Genomic DNA, 20,635 nt, shown 5'->3' with positions numbered 1-20,635 from the left:
TCAGAAAATTTTGGTAAAGTATCTCACTTGAAGAGATCTACACCTCTTAACTACATTTAATCATTTTGAAGAACGGAATTTTGTTTCTGTTATATTCTCATTCACCTTCACTTAAATCTTGGTCTGCTTAACTTTTGGGGCATCATTCAAGATCTGTTAACCGTTTTTCTCCGTTCCACTCTGTCTTTTGCCTTTGATAGAGTCTGTCAACTCTTTTAAGTTCACAGCTGGGGCTGCGAAACCACGGGAAATACTGCATTCCTCATTAATCTTCGGATTCCAAGACAAGCCTTATTATTATTATTATTGCTATTATTATGAATTCAAGGATGTCCCTCACACCCTATAGTGGCATATAGTGATCTCTATAATTCAAACAGATCAGCTAAAGTTTACGGAGGAAGAGTCCAAAATGCTTCGCAAGAGGGTGTCCAGCATGGACGAAGAGAACGAGTATCTGCGTCTGCAGTTGCAGAAGATGAGCGAGAAGGCGAGCAAGCACAAGAAGAAAGAGAAGGAGAGGCAGAGAGAACTGGAAGAGGAGAAGAAACACACAGAGTCCATAAGAGCAGGTAGAGGCACGTACTAACAGGTGGACATATTTATACAAAGAGGTAGAGGCACATACTAACAGGTGGACATATTTATACAAAGAGGTAGAGGCAAATACTAACAGGTAGACATATTTATACAAAGAGATAGAGGCTAATACTAACAGGTGGACATATTTATACAAAGAGGTAGAGGCAAATACTAACAGGTAGACATATTTATACAAAGAGGTAGAGGCTAGTACTAACAGGTGGACATATTTATACAAAGCAGGTAGAGGCACATACTAACAGGTGGACATATTTATACAAAGAGGTAGAGGCACATACTAACAGGTGGACATATTTATACAAAGAGGTAGAGGCAAATACTAACAGGTAGACATATTTATACAAAGAGGTAGAGGCAAATACTAACAGGTAGACATATTTATACAAAGAGGTAGAGGCTAATACTAACAGGTAGACATATTTATACAAAGAGGTAGAGGCACATACTAACAGGTGGACATATTTATACAAAGAGGTAGAGGCAAATACTAACAGGTAGACATATTTATACAAAGAGGTAGAGGCTAATACTAACAGGTGGACATATTTCTACAAAGCAGGTAAAGGCAAATACTCACAGGTGGACATATTTATACAAAGCAGGTAGATGCTAATACTAACAGGTGGACATATTTATACAAAGCAGGTAGAGGCTAATACTAACAGGTGGACATATTTATACAAAGAGGTAGCGGTAAATACTAACAGGTTAACAAAGAGATAGATGCATACATAATTAGGTACATGAAGTGGTTTAGCTATGGAGTTGAGGGCCCGGTGGGCTTGACCTCTTTAGGGGCTCCAGCATGTGGACAATCGACATCATGACATGAGATAATGGCTTAGCATAACGGGTATCAGCTAGCTACTACGAATGACATCCAACAATACAATACTCATACACTATTTCAGTGTCCCTAGACTGATTCTTGAACCAAACATTTTGCACATTCTGAGCATTTAGCGAAACACTTTGCTTATTTTTATAGAGAGATTAATTCACGAGGTGGCCTACTAGTTAATTATTGCAGTAGTTTGTGGAACACATATTCAGGCCTCAAGGAACACAGTTTGGGAAACATTGCAATATGTAGATTATGTACATTAAAATATAGAATTGTGTTCATAATTAATAGAAATTTACTGTTTCTAATTTTAGTATCCATTTTCATGTTTTTCGTAACTCCGCTTACGCTTATTTCTAAATATTAATATTATTAATATAATTTATCTTTTAAAATCAGATTTCCATGCCCCATGTTCATCTTGTTAGAAATTGTCTAAACATGAACGTTTGCCTGTTCGTCTCACCAAAAATTAAAACAGACCCACAGGGCTCCATAAGAGTTTGTGTCATTTTTTTTCAAAAATATTTAAAATATATATTTTTTTAATGATGCTTGTCGTTTTATCGTCTATCCCCTTCTAGCTTTGGGAAGCAGTGGTCTGTCTGATGACGTAATATTAATCGTAGGCGCCGACGGAAATGACATCATCGATGGCGACGAGCCTATTCCGGTGTCGCAAAGGAAGGACTCCACCGACGAAGATCTCATGAACGTCATGCAGGTAATGTTGGTCTCGAGACTTTTTGCAATATGTTTCATTTTTTAAAAAGGGAGAGAATCAATAGAGAATATATAGTAACGCCATTGAGGATCCTTAAGATTATATGAAAATCAGGCAAGGGAAATAAATGTGTTGGAATCCCAACAGCATGTTTCAGTTTGGAAAGATTTGTGTTTGTTTGTTAATACTATTTATGTGAAGCTATAGTAGTAAAGATTTTCATAAGGTAGAGGTTAATCCATAAATAGCAGTTTTTTTTAGTCAATTAGGTGTACAGTAATATTGAGTCCAGTTCACCCTAATGAGTACTTCACCCTAGTTGGGGAAAGTAGAGGCAGTCGGTCATTGTGCTGGTCACATGACACCATCGTTAACCGTTGGTCATAGAAACAGACGACCTTTATGTCATCTAGCCTATAGATTACGAAGTAGGAAATGGGTACTTTATTTATTTTTTTAATTATTTTTTTTTACCTTATTTACGTTTGAATGTTTTATTCTATTTTTAGCTCCGCGTGCAGCTGGAGATGGTGGAGCAAGAGCTGATGACGTCACACAAGAAGTTGGACGACATGGACTTGGAGAATGAGAACCTGCAAGCGGAGGTAAAGACATTAACGAGAATGTCGTGTGGCTAACACAACGACCCACCGTCTTTTTGTTTTCACCCACATTGAGTTAACTTTCTTTCTCTTCCTTGTTCTCATGTTTATGTTGAAGCGTTCAGATAACGGAACCTATATATAAGATGAACTGCTAAGTGGTTTCCAAATCAGGGAGCTCTCCATATAGTCTCCTTTCTATTAGAGTGTTTTGGGGCCAATGTCTTGTTCAGGCCTCTTGGTAAAGATGAGCTAACTTGATTTAATCCTTTAGACTCCTAGTGGAACATAGAGCCGCAACAGAGCCATCAAACTCTTGGCTATTCCCCTTGGGTCCATCCTGTCGTCTTGTAAAACTGATCTCCATATTTGCCTTGGTCTCTCAGCCTTTCTCTTCCCATGTATAGGACCTGTTTTGAAATTTGAAATGTTTTCCAATGTTTTTCGAAATGAATGGGAAGCGTGGTCGAGAAGCTAAGTAGGCTTAAACTTAGTTTGGCTTGGCTACCTATGAAGGGGGCTCGAGGTTCGACGCCCGACTCGAGCAGTGTTGTGTTTTCTGAGCGCCTAAAGGCAGCACGGAAAACCTTCTCCCAGATACCCCCTCCCCCCACTGGTTCCCAAACGAATTAGGACCGTAGAGCTCTGAGCTTGCTATATCATATCAGAAATCATAGAAATTCTCGGTCGTTTTTTTAATGCTCTTCTCCTAGAATTATTTTGTATACCCCTTCCTGGTTTAAAAACGTATCTTTAGACGCTAACAACAAAAAGTATTTTTTTCCACCAATCGGTTTTTTTATGCAAAGGGACATAATCACATAAATCAGAAATCATAATTATAAAACAAGAGTTATGTTTTATGAAATTTAGAACAATTATACTTCCTAGCGTGTTGGGTCTAATCGATGTGCCAACATTTGTTTTAGGTGAAGTTTCTACAAGAGCGGCTTGCTGAGAAAGAGGCTGCATCCACATTGACCCTCGCTGAGCCCTCCACCCCAAACGCTTACTACGAGGACAAGTTGCGCGAGCTGTCTCAAGAAGCAGATGACCTGAGGTGGAAGCTTATAGAGAAAGACAGAGAGATAGAGAGACTCAGTGTTGTCCAGGTAATAACCATGATCCCATAAGTCCATCCCCTCTATTACTTTTTGATCATATTTTTTGTTTTCATATAGTCAAAAGAATTGCAGAATTGACACGCTGGTCAGCACAATTTTAAGATATTTGCGTCAAAAACATAATTTGAATAAATATAAAGTAGGCCTACACCTTCAACTATTCTTTAGATTGTTGGCAGTTGGTGCACCACACATGATATGTCGATCATCTTTCTCCATTTCATTTCATCTTTTTGCCTTGGCTAGAATCTCATTCAATGACACCCCCGTGCATTCTTTTAAGCTGTTCTTTTGGCCCAGCTGTTGGACGGTTTTCGCGAGCACTGAGGAACTCGTGATATGTCCATGGTAAATTTGAACTTCTTTTTTTGTAAGAGGAATCCTTGAAAAGCACATTAAATTTCAAAATAAAATAACTATAATATTAAACACTATACTAATATACATTAAATATTAAATATACATTGTTAAATATTAATTCGAATTAAGACTTTTACCTAATATGTTCTTGATTTATTGTTTTGTATGTCTTTTCAATGGATTCCAACTCTCGTCACCTCAAATTAAAAGTCCCCCTTTCAGACCTTGTGGTCTATAGGACAGATGATGCAATGGTCATCTGTTTCTCTGGCTTGCGGTTAACAAGAGTGTCAAGTGGCCAGCACAACGACCAACCGCCTTTACTTTACCCCAACTAAATTCAGCCACCCAATAGAGTTTGGTAGACTCAGGGGCGCCCTAAAATTCCCGAAATGCAAAATCCCACTCATCACCAAGATTCGAACCCAGGACCCCTGGTTCAAAAGTAAAGCGCTAAACCACTAAACCACAGCGCCCCACGCCTTACATTACGAGTATACAAGAACTATAACTTACCACACCCACTTTCCACGTTACAAAATTGTTTCTATGACTTATAACTTACTTACCCTTTTGTCTCTTAGACTCGACATATCCGAGAACATGTCCACCACAAGAAAGACGACAAACTGAAAAAGTCCAAATCCTTGGACACAGACACTGAGCCTGCTTCCAGTGAACTGAGGCGACAAGTGGACAGTCTACAGATTGAGATCATTCGCTTAAGACAGAAACTGGAAGAAACAGAAGAGAAAATTGAGGAACTTCAAACTGAAAATGAAGGTCAATATACATGTTTCACTATATTTTTCTCTAATAATTCCTCTAATCAGCTCGCACATTCATAGGCTCCGAAATCTGTGTGTTTGGACACGGTTCTCCGAAACGGCTCTAACGATTTTCCTAGAAATTCTATAGCTGTTGTGTAGAATAGGGAAACAAATTTTTAGCTATTTGACCACACTGGGAAAACTCAAGTCTGTCTGTTATAATTTTTTCTAAGCATATGAAAATAATAATTAGGCTAGAAAATCTTTATCTTGAACAGACTATGTCTTCGGGGTAGTTTTGCAAGCAGGCCAATTATATTCCTTAAATAATTTAATAAATAATAGACAGTTGAGACATTTTGCGCACCGTCTTGTAAGTCTAGATCTATAGGCCTATTATTAGAATTTTATATTTTAAACTCTACTAGATTCTCTAAACCAGGATTTTTTTTCCTCGGGTGGGGTAAACAATGTTCCTTTTTTTTTTTAAATCTTAAATTCATTAGTTATTGATTAAGAACAAAATAGTCGTTCTATAAGCTGTAGTAAGGAGCAACATTTTTTTTTTTGATTTTTTTTTTCATATTTGCTTGTTAATTGTTTGTTTTAGTCAGATTAATAATATTTAAGAAACAGGCCAGTATGGGGATAGAACGCACGACATTCTTCTTATTAGATCGTCGCCTTAAAAAATTAATCAAATAAATTTTAAGTAATTAATTTAATAATTAAAGATGTGATCTTTCTGAAACGTAAATACAACGCGTTGTCACGTGACACGAGGTGTATGAAATGTCGGTTCAATAGGATAAAGAAAAGCTATCAAATCAATAATTTATTTTTTTATTTTTTAAAACATTTTAAATGATTGAATTCATCACGAAACTGAATGTAGAGAAAATAAAACCATTTTATCCCCACTCTTTAAAGACATCGTTGTTGGGAGTCAAATATGAGATACAAAATTTAAAAAAAATGATGTTTTTGAAAGGGAAGCTATTCCAGATTAAATTTCAAGTGATTGATTATTCTTTTTGTGAGGAATAGAAATCGAAATATTTGACATTTGAAGCATCAACGGTAGTATCGTCGATTTCACTGAAGTATTGGGGTCAAATCCAGGGACAGACTTAGGTCACTGCAACCTATGCGGTCGCAGTGTGCCCCGCACTTTCATAGGCCCCGCCCTAATTCTAGGTGTAAATTATTAAATTAAAACATTATAACTTATATATAATAACAGGTTTTGCGCTGCTTTCTGATTTTCCAAGGGCTAGTGGAAATCTCATGCAATTACAAAATATACCAAAAATTTCTGGAAATCTGAAATTAAAAATCTCCTGAAAAATAGACAAAGTTGTCCTTTTGGGGTGCTAATCCTACGCGCGATAAAAAAAAAGGCATTGTCAGCTTTCATTTAATAAAAATGAAGATGAATGTATTTTCTAATAAAAAAAACTTAATGTTGACGTTATGCTTTTCCCTACCCCGCGCAATCCGTTTCGAATAGGGCCCCGCCATTGCTAGGACCGGCCTTGGTCAAATCAACAATGGTATTGTTCATAAGGAGAGAACGAGTAAACAGTATTGCACAATAGGATAACTCTTTTTCAACAACAGAACCAACACAGTTTATGTAAATACTCCTATCGTTGTTAAGCTTAGTTTTATACACTTTCAGATTTGAAGAATCGAACCCCGGTCCCCTCGGTTAGAGCTGACGACGCTCCGTTGGAGAACATCGATCTGAGGGAGAAAGTACGTAAGCTGGAGGAGGAGAACAAAGCCCAGGCGGACAAGATTAAACTTTTGACGGACAACCTTCAGAGGCTGTCACGTGATAGCAGGACCTTCACATCCAGTGCCACGTCACCGACAACTCCAGGTAAGCTGATTGGTCAAGCGAAGATCTTTTACACACAAAAAAAAGGCCAAGAGGCGTTTGGTAGTCTAGATAAAATGTTTGACGTGATTGGCCAGGTTTTGAGCCTCCCCCCCCCCCTCCGAAGAAGACTTTAAAACTGCGCTTTAAAATAACAAAATTTTATCTCTTTGTCCACTGAACGAAGAGAGAGAGAAATGATGGGTGGGTCAATAAATGTTGAACGACAGACTTGGAGCATGCGCAGCTCCTTTCTCCCACCAACTCCAATTTTGTCACATCAAAAGAAACGTTTTAGAAGTGTTGATACATTCCACGATCTTTCTCAATCAGGTTATACCTCTTTCTTTACCTCCATTTTATCTAACGCTTTCTTTTGTCCTCACTCACTCTCTGTTTAACTCTCTAGGGTTAGGGTTGCAACCTTTTACTTCATTTCATTCTCTCTTTCGCTCTTTCTTTTTTCCAATGCCTCTCTATTCTTTATCCCCCCCCCTTTCGTTCATATCTTTTTCTTCGTTATGTATTTTTGTACAAAGCTTATATCAACTCACTCAATCTAGTAAAAAGTTTGAACACGTGATTTCTTCCACACCCATTCTAAGATGAAGTTGAAACTTTCTCAATTATTCATTATCGAAGAATATACATCAATTAATTTAAAATATTAACCACTTAGTCAATTCGTTACTTTCAATTAATTATTTTCTTTGTTACCAACAAAGGGATATCTTCAGTATTTACATATATTGCTAAATATGTAGGGCTTCGTCCTCTAAAATAATTGTACACGTTGTACATTTCCCAAACACCCATTTTCGAATTTAAGTTGAAACTTTAAACAATTATTTATTGTTACTAACAAATAACAATGAATCAATAGAAAATAAACAATTAGTTAATTAATTATTAATAATTACTTTTTTTTTGTTTGATATCGAAAAAGGGAAATAATTTATACATTATTGAGCTTTTTAAAAACGTATTTTACATTTTGTTTGTTTTCTCTCTCCCTCTCTCTTTTGCGAGGGGAATGTCTGGTCCAAGTAGACCTACTCCAAGTCTTTTCTAGCTAGCTCACTACCTAACTAAACTAGTTCAACAATTATTGTTTTTTCGTGTTGCCAATTTATCTAATTTTGAAAGAAGAAGAATTCTTTTTAGTTTCTCTTTATTACAGGCAACATGTTATTAAGTTTTTAATGCATGGATAAGGTTAGTAATTATTATTTTAGAAAATATAAGTGTTCGCTAAATGAATATATGGAGATGCTGTGGCTGAGTGGTAAAGAACTTGGAACCAGAAGTCCCGTGTTCGAATCCTGGAACTGTAGGTAGACCACTTCGGGGGCCGATTTCGAGTTTGTGTTTCCACACAAACAGTTTTGTAACCTTTTTATTATTTATTTTTAGTTTTACAGACTTAAATAAGTCGCAGTTTTCAGCGTTACAAAAATTCTAGAAGGGGTACGCATAAGTCAAAAGTTTGGGACACACTGCAATAGTGGATCATACTGCTGAAAGAGTGCATTGTGATTGCTCATTCTTTATATTAAGTCGGCTTAATTAAACTATTAAAGTTCGTCAAATGTTTTACATGTTTCGAATGTTCCCTTCAGATTTGATGATAATTACATCCAAGCCCAAACCTGCTGTAGGACATCAGGGGCTGGTGGCGGGCAGGGCTCGAAATTCGAACCAGGGACCATTGATCGACAGTCCAAAGTGCATACTACACGACCAGGCAGCCATTCTTATTTGCTTTTTCGCATTCTAACACGTATCAAGCATATGTATTATTGCATCATTGGCCTCCTTCAGTCGTGAGACAACTATATCACATCTCATGGAGGACTAGATAGATGTATATATTTAAAAGTATCGTAGAAAGATTTAGATCTAGGTGATTTCGCATACGGGTAGGGTGGATCGCTAAATTGATAGAGCATCAACCTTTTAACGTGAATGTCGTAGGGTTGATCCCCCTTTTTTTTTCACTGACCAATAAAACATGTATGTTTAGTTTACTATTGTATTTGAACATAAAGTAGGAATCGAGAGGCGTCGCGGTGATTTGTAGCAGACAATCTCTGGTGAAGTGTGAGAGTTGAGATTAAATGAAGATAAGCAAAGAAACTTTTAAAAAATTCAACCTTATCGTGACTTTCCTATGTCTATAGTTTCGTGCCCTCAAGGGGCAGTTTGATTCGTTGGCAATCACTCAAGCTCTTAATTATGTAGTAAATATTTATTAGTTTAATTGAGATTTTTCTTTGCCATGCACCATCCTCTTTCTACAAGATTTAATAAAAAAAAACACATTGATAATAAAACAGATAGATCTTTTTTTTTTTTAACATAAAACTTAAAAACATTTCCTTATTCTCTTTCCTTTTTTTTTTTTTTTTTGTAGGATTTGAACATGTAAAAGTTGGCATGAAGAACTGATTACGTAATATGGGGGAAATCAACATTCGTGATCGTGAACGTCACCTCTTCTAAGTTACGTAGCAACTTTTGAGTTTTATTTCGTTTCGTTGTGAACACATTAGTTGATGACGTCTTTGAAGTTGAATTTTCGTATTTCAAAAGCATGCCGGGAGAGTTTCTTATAACGCGGGCTTCTAAATTTAGATTGCAGCTATGGCTACTTTTACTCATTCCGATTTTTAGAATGCAATACCACATTCCGTCAAAGTCTGGAAGCTACGGCATGTATAAAATATAGCCCTAACCCTAATCCTAAATCTAACCACTAATTATAGTTTATGTAGGAGACGCAAACAGTCCCCTGTCTTTCTATTTCCGAGATTGAAATTAAAAAAAAAGAATGCAGCATTAACGTAAGAAAAAACACAGAGGGGGGAGTAGGATCCGTGACATCTGTTCTTCCTTGACGTGTAGCAAATGGCAACATGGAACATGGCATCGGCAGCTCATTATTTATGCTGTCTGATCTCGCGCCCACTCCAACATATGCTCTTCGATCTAGACCAGTGGTTCTCATTGCTTGTGTTATCGCAGTGCACCACTCGGAACGTTTACAGGAGACCCATATGTTTAAAAGGAAGAGGAAGTGGTTGGATTTGGTAATGAAAAAAAAAAGACTAAAAAAAAAAAAAGGAAAAAAAAATATTTTTTTTTTGGAATGAAAAATTAAAAAGAAAAAGTGAGTCCCACCTTTGAGGTTTGTACTAGCTTTTATTGTGCAGATGGCGACTGAATCCCACCTTTGAGGTTTGGACTAGCTTTTATTGTGCAGATGGCGACTGAATCCCACCTTTGAGGTTTGGACTAGCTTTTATTGTGCAGATGGCGACTGAATCCCACCTTTGAGGTTTGGACTAGCTTTTATTGTGCAGATGGTGACTGTAACACTCATCTGTTTTTTTTTTTATTTTGTATTTTTTTTTTGCGGAGGGGGGTGGGAGAGTTGTTGAGCAACGAGGATGTCATGTAGCTAACACAGTGAACTCTGCTCTCTTTAACAAAGGTCATGACCTCAGACCTGAGACTTATAACATCATGAAATCACGAAAAGTAAAAAAAATCCTGGCGATCAGAGACATCTAAATTCGAGACCTTTCATGTTGCAACCCAGCAAGTGTAGATTAGCGTTGATTAGCGTAGATTAGAGCTAGCGTTATTAACGTTGATTACGTATCACGCTCGGAAAACTGAAATAATAAACAGTCAAGGGCCGCTCGCTGCAATACGTTTCCAAATAACAAAGTAGCTACAAGTACTCATAGCAATCAACGCTAGGAAACTCCACCACCAAGACAGGCCCTGGAATTCCTAGCTCTTTACAGCCTACTAGCTGTCTTAAATTACAATAGATTATGGCACTACATTAGCATTTACAGCAGTGGCGTCCTACCTTTTTCGGCTTGAGATCCACAAGTCTAACCGCTAAAAATGCCGAATAAAATGAGACTAAGTATTTGCGCTACATTTGTATTAGTCTCGAAGGACCGTGCCATAGACAGGAAATGGCCAGAAATTTAGGAATCACTTATGTAGGGTATGAAAATCACTACATTATTTATGTATTGGAAAATTATGTGATAAAGCTAAAATGTAATTTAGATTGCGACGTTAACAGTCATGCTACAAGCTCATGGTGCTTTTAAATACCTAGAAAAACATAAAACATACGAGCATTGTTGGCATTGCAGATATAATGGTTAACCTTACGTTCAAACATCAAATAACAAAAATTGAGGGAAAGAGCTAATGAAAATTGTGAACTAATAAAGATAAATATTCAACAGGTGGTCCTAAAAGTGCTGGATGATAGAAGAGGATCGAGTGATTTTTGGGTTAAGAAAGAGAGAGAGAGAGAGAGAAGAGGGAGAGATGATGCGCGAGAGAGAGACAGAGAAGAAGAGGGAGAGATAGAAGTCGATAGAGAGAGCGAAGGAGAGGGTTAGATAAGAGGCGATAGAGAGAGAGAGAGAAAGAAAGAGAGGAGAGGTAAAATATGAGGCGAGAGAGAGAGAGAGAAGCAGAGGGAGAGATATGAGGCGAGAGAGAGAGAGAAGGAGAAGGAGAGATATGAGGCGAGAGAGAGAAAAGCAGAGGGAGAGATATTAGGCGAGAGAGAGAGAAGGAGAAGGAGAGATATGAGGCGAGGGAGAGGGAGAATATGAAGGAGAGAGGAAGAGATTCAGTTGAAGCTAGTGATACTAAATAACCCAATTCTATGAAAGTGCTCATTCAATACTATTTCCCAAGGTATGGCGACTATTATGTTACTATAGGGACGTCTTGTATTACTCTTAGCATTTATAATATTATACCAGCGCCTTAACAGTCATATATATATATATATATCCCTTTTAAAATCAAAGTTATGAGATCTGTATGTGAACCTGTTTGATAAGGCATAAGTCGAAACACGTATCTAAATGCGAAAAAAAATATTTTTTTGATAAGCTTTAAATAAAAAAACATTCTAAAAAAAAACCCGTAAAGTATATGTTTCAAAAACATCAAGTTATGAAAATGTAAACTAGATAAGTCTCGTGTTCGAAACATTGAAGAAGAAAAAAATATATATATCTGCTAACGTAGAGTATTTTCAACCGTACGTATTTTTTTTTTTTACCTTCTTCAAGTGATAAGAGTTGGCAACAATTTTTTTTTTTCTAAACTAGGTCACTTTGCAGTCTTAAAAGGATGAACGGAATCGGAGGGGTGGGGAAAGGTACTGCAGAATGTTTGCGCTTCTAGTAGTCCCGCGCCAGTGACGTATTTAAGTCCTAGGTGAGTGATGGGTCGTCTGTTATGATGCCGTGTAACAACTGATAGATGAAGGCAGACGATAACAGGTTAAAGTGGGCGCCTGAAAAGCATCGCTACCACAGACATTACACGTCCATGAGAGCCTTGCTTACATATGTCTGCTCTAAGAATGCACATTCAAATGCAATATGTACAATCGTATGTGTTGTAAGCCTGTGCATGTGTTGAAATATGTCTGTATGTGCTAACAGGGCCCCAAATCAAAATAATAATAAAAAAAAAATTAAGACCAAAAATTACGCAATGAACTAAAAACCTTCACGTATCTAAATGAACAAATAAGTTAGGCTGATATAACACCGATAGTACGATTGTGCTTCATAGACGAAGACTAGAAACAACGTTTCGACATTTCACCAAAAGGAAGAAACAATGGTCTTCTAACATCTGTAGTCTAACAATACACTGTGTTTCGCCAGGTCTCTAATCCATAAAGTACTATTGGCAGACACAAACCCCTAACAATAGGCCATGACGTTACTATTTTATTCATTTATTTCCTTTAGTTTGTCGCATTTATTGTCCTTCATAACAAGATGAAAATCGGTTTTCTTAAATTAAATTCTCTGAGACCTTTTTAAAGTCTTGCATTGAACACCACAAACAAGTTACACTTTTAACAGTCCAGATAAACATCAAGAGATACGACAGTGCATTACATCCACACAGAAGTCTATTTATTTTTTCAACTCTTTACTGAATACAAAGAAACATTTGAGTGTGAGATTTCCTGTTTCAAATAAAAAAGAAGTAAACCAAAGGAATCTGTAAAAGATCATATTTTGAAATATATAATGTGCTAACGAGAGTTTTTCAGTGTGTGGCCAAGTGGTTACGTTTTTTTTTTCACCAAAAATATATATAAGCTGTCAAATTCAAATTTCTTGGAAAATCATTAGAGCCGTTTTCAATATACCCATCCACCCAGTTTCTATTCAGTTTCGAACTTTTTGGTTCTTGAACCCATAAAGAGTTTGAAAGCTAATAAGCGGAATTATATTGATAACAAATGTAAACAAACTTGAAGACCATAGGCAAGAATTTCTTAATGCATTAAAATTCATTCGTAATTGCATCTCAATGAAACAAAAATATCGCACAACTCATTTCTAACATTTGCATTGCATGCTGGTCCCGATCAAACGTTTTATTGATATGTTTTCCTTTCTGTTCTAAAAACAAAAATAGTTTGTATAAAAGCTAGAAAACGTGAAATAAATAGACGTAGATGTTTATCTAATAGTAAAAGTAAAGTTTCCCCTTTCAGACCATTCGGTCTATAGGCCTGATGATGTTAAGGTAAACGAGCAGGGTGTCATGTGGCCAGCACAACGACCGACCGCCGTTCTTTCCCCCAACTAAAGTCAGGTACCCATTAGATCTGGGTGGACTCAGGAGCGCACAAAAAAATCCCTAAGTTTAAAATCCCAGTCTTCAACGAGACTCGAACCTATGGTCCCTGGTGCGGAAGCCTACTTCATAGCCACTCAGCCACCGCGTTCCCTTCTTGTACGTTTCTTGAACCGGGCAGCTAAGATCGATAACTTTCTAGACAGTGTTTACCCTCATGTCCACATTTTGAACCGGGCAGCTAAGATCGATAACTTTCTAGACAGTGTTTACCCTCATGTCCACATTTTGAACCGGGCAGCTAAGATCGATAACTTTCTAGACAGTGTTTACCCTCATGTCCACATTTTGAACCGGGCAGCTAAGATCGATAACTTTCTAGACAGTGTTTACCCCCATGTCCACATTTTGAACCGGGCAGCTAAGATCGATAACTTTCTAGACAGTGTTTACCCTCATGTCCACATTTTGAACCGGGCAGCTAAGATCGATAACTTTCTAGACAGTGTTTACCCTCATGTCCACATTTTGAACCGGGCAGCTAAGATCGATAACTTTCTAGACAGTGTTTACCCTCATGTCCACATTTTGAGCCGGGCAGCTAAGATCGATAACTTTCTAGACAGTGTTTACCCTCATGTCCACATTTTGAACCGGGCAGCTAAGATCGATAACTTTCTAGACAGTGTTTACCCTCATGTCCACATTTTGAGCAGATTCAATGCTTGTACTTGTCAGTATCATAAACATGCATGACTAGATTGGCGCACGAAATGCCTGGGACGTAATTATCTTGTTTTTTTTTTTGAAGTAACGTCTGTAATCAATAAGATAAGATAAGATTAACGAACCAGAAGGGAACAAGTTGAACGAGAAAATGACGCACAACGCATAAAAATAAGTACTTTCTGCTTGACTAGGTTACACTGGATAGAATAAGCCAATAATATTGATAATCAGTTAAGCGAAATATTAATTGTTACTGGTTTAACTAGCATACAAATCTTTGCGTCTCTTATCTCTCAATTTTACATCCTATCAGGGCCGCCCCTAATTATTGCGGGGCTGGTTATGCATAAAAGGATAATAAGTGAAAATTAAGATTTTTTCTTAGAAAATAAATTCGTCTTTGCATTTTATTTATTCTTTACTAAGTACAAAATCACGATCAAATTAACTTTACGAGCCTTGCGTTTCGCGAAGTCATACAGTATATCATCACAATTCTGTTTTCTACATAAATCTTACCAAATTTTTCAATCTATCTTCCCGAATTGTTGACCTCAAGTAATTCTTGATTACTTTGAGGCGCGATTTGCTTCTTTCATCAGATGCCAGTGTTACGGGCATTGTATTATGATGTTTTTTAATTTTTCGTAGGGTTGGCGTTTTCCATGTGAATGACACCCAAAAATGTCAATTGTATATATATTTAAAGAGATTTAAATAATTTTAGGAGATTTCTAGACTTTCCCCTAGAATTTGCAATTTCAGGACATTTTCTGGGGCTCGTGGAAAATCAGTAGGCCGCGGAAATCCTGTTATAAGTTATAATGGTTTAATTTAATAATTTACACCTAGAATTAGCACGGAATGCAGGGCCCACTGAGGTCGCATAGCAGTGGTCTAAGACCGGCCCTGCATCCTATTAAAAGTTTTCTAATTTTAATCAAAATATCTGTAGTCTAAAGATCACAAGAAATAGTGTGAAAAGTGTGTGTGTGTGGGGGGGGGGGAGCATGGTAGGGTTAAATCACGTGACAATCGTGGCGCTTAGCCACTAAGCTATCGTTCAAGCAAGCCAAATCTTCGTTTCAATGGCTCTTGTGACTGCGTATTACCCTACCCATAAACAATTGTATTGTATTCAGAAACTATTAGCACAAGTTCCTAGCCAAAACCTATTATCCTAACCATAAAATATTATAACATTAATATTGCCACTTGACACAAGATATTATCCTAGCCACAAAGTATTCTGAAAACAAAGTATCCTAACCCCAAACCTAGCCACAGGGTATTCTGACAACAAAGTATCCTAACCCCAAACCTAGCCTCAAAGTATTCTGACGACAAAGTATCCTAACCCCAAACCTAGCCTCAAAGTATTCTGACAACAAAGTATCCTAACCCCAAACCTACCCACAAAGTATTCTGACAACAAAGTATCCTAACCCCAAACCTAGCCACAAAATATTCTGACAACAAAGTATCCTAACCCCAAACCTAGCCACAGGGTATTCTGACAACAAAGTATCCTAACCCCAAACCTAGCCTCAAAGTATTCTGACAACAAAGTATCCTAACCCCAAACCTAGCCTCAAAGTATTCTGACGACAAAGTATCCTAACCCAAAACCTAGCCACAAAGTATTCTGACAACAAAGTATCCTAACCCCAAACCTAGCCTCAAAGTATTCTGACAACAAAGTATCCTAACCCCAAACCTACCCACAAAGTATTCTGACAACAAAGTATCCTAACCCCAAACCTAGCCACAAAGTATTCTGACAACAAAGTATCCTAACCCCAAACCTAGCCACAGGGTATTCTGACAACAAAGTATCCTAACCCCAAACCTAGCCTCAAAGTATTCTGACAACAAAGTATCCTAACCCCAAACCTAGCCTCAAAGTATTCTGACGACAAAGTATCCTAACCCCAAACCTAGCCTCAAAGTATTCTGACAACAAAGTATCCTAACCCCAAACCTAGCCACAAGGTATTCTGACAACAAAGTATCCTAACCCCAAACCTAGCCACAAAGTATTCTGACAACAAAGTATCCTAACCCCAAACCTAGCCTCAAAGTATTCTGACAACAAAGTATCCTAACCCCAAACCTAGCCACAAAGTATTCTGACAATAAAGTATCCTAACCCCAAACCTAGCCTCAAAGTATTCTGACAACAAAGTATCCTAACCCCAAACCTAGCCTCAAAGTATTATACTAACAGTGAAGTCATTATCTTCCCCCAAACCTATCCACAAAGTATTATACTAACAGTGAAGTCATTATCTTGCCCCAAACCTATCCACAGAGTACTATACTAACAGTGAAGTCATTATCTAGCCCCAAACCTATCCACAAAGTATTTTACTAACAGTGAAATTATCCAACCCCAAACCTATCCACAAAGTATTACACTAACAGTGAAATTATCTAGCCCCAAACCTATCCACAAAGTATTATACTAACAGTGAAATTATCTAGCCCCAAACCTATCCACAAAGTATTATACTAACAGTGAAATTATCTAGCCCCAAACCTATCCACAAAGTATTATACCAGTAGGCAACTATTCTTCCTATTTCATAAGACCATGTGATATCCCGAGTCCTGAGTAAACTCTTCAGGTCTATTCCCCTCCACTGTAATGAACAAACGTGATCCGAAATATGCGTCAATCCGAAATATGTATGGTACCAATCATCTGGTTTCCGCGGTAGTTTGAAGAGAGAGAGACAGAGAGAAACGGAGAGAGACGGAGAGAGAGACAGAGAAAACAGAGAGAGATAGAGAGAGACAGAGAGAGAGAGACAGAGAGAGACAGAGAGAGAGAGACAGAGAGAGACAGAGAGAGACAGAGAGAGAGACGGAGAGAAAGAGAGAGAGACAGAGAGAGAGACATAGAGAAAGACAGAGAGAGAAAGAGACAGAGAGAGACAGAGAGAGAGACAGAGAGAGAGAGAGACACAGAGAGAGAGACAGAGAGAGAGAGAGAGACAGAGAGAGAAAGAGACAGAGAGAGACGGATAGAGAGACGGAGAGAGACAGAGAGAGAGACACAGAGAGAGACAGAGAGAGACAGAGAGAGAGACAGAGAGAGACGGATAGAGAGAGACAGAGAGAGACACAGAGAGAGAGACACAGAGAGAGACACAGAGAGAGAGACAGAGAGAGAGACAGAGAGAGAGAGACAGAGAGAGACGGATAGAGAGAGAAAAAGAGAGAGAGAGACAGAGAGAGAGACAGAGAGAGAGACACAGAGAGAGAGAAAGAGAGAGAGACAGAGAGAGAGACGGAGAGAGACAGAGAGAGAGACAGAGAGAGAGACAGAGAGAGACAGAGAGAGACAGAGAGAGAGACAGAGAGAGACAGAGAGAGAGACAGAGAGAGAGACAGAGAGAGACAGAGAGAGAGAGACAGAGAGAGAGAGAGACAGAGAGAGACGGATAGAGAGACGGAGAGAGACGGAGAGAGACGGAGAGAGAGACACAGAGATAGAGAGAGAGACAGAGAGAGAAAGAGACAGAGAGAGAGAGAGACAGAGAGAGAGACAGAGAGACAGAGAGAGAGACAGAGAGAGAGACAGAGAGAGAGAGACAGAGAGAGAGACACACACACACAGAGAGAGACACAGAGAGAGAAAGACAGAGAGAGACAGAGAGACAGAGAAATAAATCATTACTGATTGATTACAACAACAGGTCAATGCAAACTTTAATTACAAACTTTAAGTACAATAGAATTATTGCCCACATCATGTAACGAAAAAAAAATCCACAGAATCTATTTAAAAAAAAAAACCGAATTAAACCCAGCAAACCGTTCTCTTACTCCTTCATCCACCCCTTCTTCTTCGTGTAGTCTTGTCTGGTGTTTTTATCTTCCCACCCAGTGCCAACATTTAAACAAACTGAATGTACTACATAGAATTCAAATTAATTCTGTAAGAAAAAAAAAACATTATGAAAGGTGTGGGGCACACACACACACACCACGCACACACAATGTATCAGCTGCTGTTATCGAAGAGCAGGAACTGAAAGAATAATTCCGTCCAGAATTTTTTTTTCCCATTGGTGCTTTCAAGTATCACACGGGAATGTGTTGTGTTGCGTACAAGTGGAATCTTCAGCGCTTACGTCCCTTTGCCCTCCAGGGGTCGCTGCAGTTCAATAGCGGTAAACTATTTATATATATAGCAGATAACTATACCCACCCAGTAAGATACATTGATGAGGATGGGTACGCGATGGAGGAGTAGGCGGTGGCGGCGGGGAGGGGGGTGCATATTGCTGTATAATTTTGAGCTTTGTCTGAATAAGTTTTTTTTTCAAAAATAAACAAAACAGCTGAATCAAGTCAACAAATGGCATACGTTGAAACGTGACGTCTAATGGATGAATTTCAGCAGGACGTAATGAGCCCGGCATTGCGCCATTTTAATTTGTTACAGTGGCAAGGCACAGAGCACTGAAGGAGAACAGGGGGAAACAACCTACTACTGTAAGAAGGGGGACACAACCTACTACTGTAAGAAGGGGGAAACAGCCTACTACTGTAAGAAGGGGGAAACAGCCTACTACTGTAAGAAGGGGGAAACAGCCTACTACTGTAAGAAGGGGGAAACAACCTACTACTGTAAGAAGGGGGACACAACCTACTACTGTAAGAAGGGGGAAACAGCCTACTACTGTAAGAAGGGGGAAACAGCCTACTACTGTAAGAAGGGGGAAACAGCCTACTACTGTAAGAAGGGGGAAACAGCCTACTACTGTAAGAAGGGGGAAACAGCCTACTACTGTAAGAAGGGGGAAACAGCCTACTACTGTAAGAAGGGGGAAACAGCCTACTACTGTAAGAAGGGGGAAACAACCTACTACTGTAAGAAGGGGGAAACAACCTACTACTGTAAGAAGGGGGAAACAACCTACTACTGTAAGAAGGGGGAAACAACCTACTACTGTAAGAAGGGGGAAACAGCCTACTACTGTAAGAAGGGGGAAACAACCTACTACTGTAAGAAGGGGGAAACAGCCTACTACTGTAAGAAGGGGGAAACAGCCTACTACTGTAAGAAGGGGGAAACAGCCTACTACTGTAAGAAGGGGGAAACAGCCTACTACTGTAAGAAGGGGGAAACAGCCTACTACTGTAAGAAGGGGGAAACAACCTACTACTGTATGAAGGGGGAAACAACCTACTACTGTAAGAAGGGGGGAGAACTGCTCGTGACGTCATGCTCTCCAGTATGAGATCCGGTAAATTGAAATATCGGAAATTCTGAATATATTTACCAGGAACTGGACTTAACGTAGAGTATAACAAATAATATTTTTTTTAAGTTTGTTGTTATTTGTTTCATATCAACTCATTCTAAATTAATATTGAGGTGGTCTATAATTTCTCATTTTATTTATTTCTTGTTAACCTCAAACATTATGTGTGGCCGAGAGGCTTGAACTTAATTTGATATTCAAGGGGCTAGAGGTTTGACACCCGACTCCATCACAGGTGTGTTTACTGAGCGTCTATAGGCAGCACGGAAAACCTTCTCCCAAATACCCCCTCCCCCCACTTGTCTACGAATGAGATCGGACCAGAGCGTTCTGATCATGCTATAAGCATGAAAGTAGCGCTATATAAAAACTTTTCTTTTTTTTTTTTTTTTTTTGGGGGGTGGGGGAGGGGGGTGAACTGCGACGTCCAGCAACTTGACATTAACTTTTTTTTTGTATCACAGTCCAGATAATTTCTATATAGCAAGGTGCTGTAAATGTATATGAACGTACGTTTGTTTACTCAACTCTTTACTGAATACAGTACAATTACAAAGAAACATTTGAGTCAAGTGTGGGAATACCCGTGGAAAGGCTGCTCAAAATAGCTAAGTTTAATTTTAAGATTACTATATTTTGAAAAATTATATCGGTCAAACCAGTTTTTTCTTGTAAAGCCAATTAAGTAGTGATTATTTTTTTCCAAATTTTTTACATATACTGTTAAATTTTAAGGAATTTGGTTAGAGCCTTTGTCCAAATCCTTGTCCACCCATCCATGAAGAGCAAGCTTATGAGAGGAAATGTAATAAAAAGCTTATAATGTCCGAAGTTTAAGTGGTGACCGGTCACTTTATCCCCGGTCATTTCATCCACGGTAACTTCATCCCCGGTCACTTCATCATTTCATCCCCAATTAAATATTTTTTGCTTAGTTATTGTGTAATAGTAATAATAATAATGTTAAGGCTTTGCCTTTAAGCCCTCATTTCACCTAATATATAAATATGCTTATTTAGAACACGTTGTTTTTTTTATTTTTGACATGTTTTTATAGTGTATAT

General features: G+C 38.2%; 1 protein-coding gene across 3 annotated transcripts in view; it reads left to right on the top strand.

Moving 5' to 3' along the window:
- The window catches only part of LOC106070005 (titin homolog), a 187,517-nt gene that overhangs the window by 39,718 nt on the left and 127,164 nt on the right, over nucleotides 1–20,635 (top strand). For all 3 annotated transcript variants that reach the window (XM_056016501.1, XM_056016503.1, XM_056016502.1), the window contains exons 5-10: nucleotides 381–572; nucleotides 2,032–2,171; nucleotides 2,681–2,776; nucleotides 3,703–3,885; nucleotides 4,842–5,040; nucleotides 6,709–6,912. In XM_056016501.1, the coding sequence (XP_055872476.1) occupies nucleotides 381–572; nucleotides 2,032–2,171; nucleotides 2,681–2,776; nucleotides 3,703–3,885; nucleotides 4,842–5,040; nucleotides 6,709–6,912 (1,014 nt within the window). The remainder of the gene's footprint in view (nucleotides 1–380; nucleotides 573–2,031; nucleotides 2,172–2,680; nucleotides 2,777–3,702; nucleotides 3,886–4,841; nucleotides 5,041–6,708; nucleotides 6,913–20,635) is intronic.

Source organism: Biomphalaria glabrata, chromosome 17 (genome assembly GCF_947242115.1).
Source record: "Biomphalaria glabrata chromosome 17, xgBioGlab47.1, whole genome shotgun sequence".
NCBI classification, from domain to species: Eukaryota; Metazoa; Mollusca; class Gastropoda; family Planorbidae; genus Biomphalaria; species Biomphalaria glabrata.
This window is presented reverse-complemented; position numbering and strand designations above follow the sequence as displayed.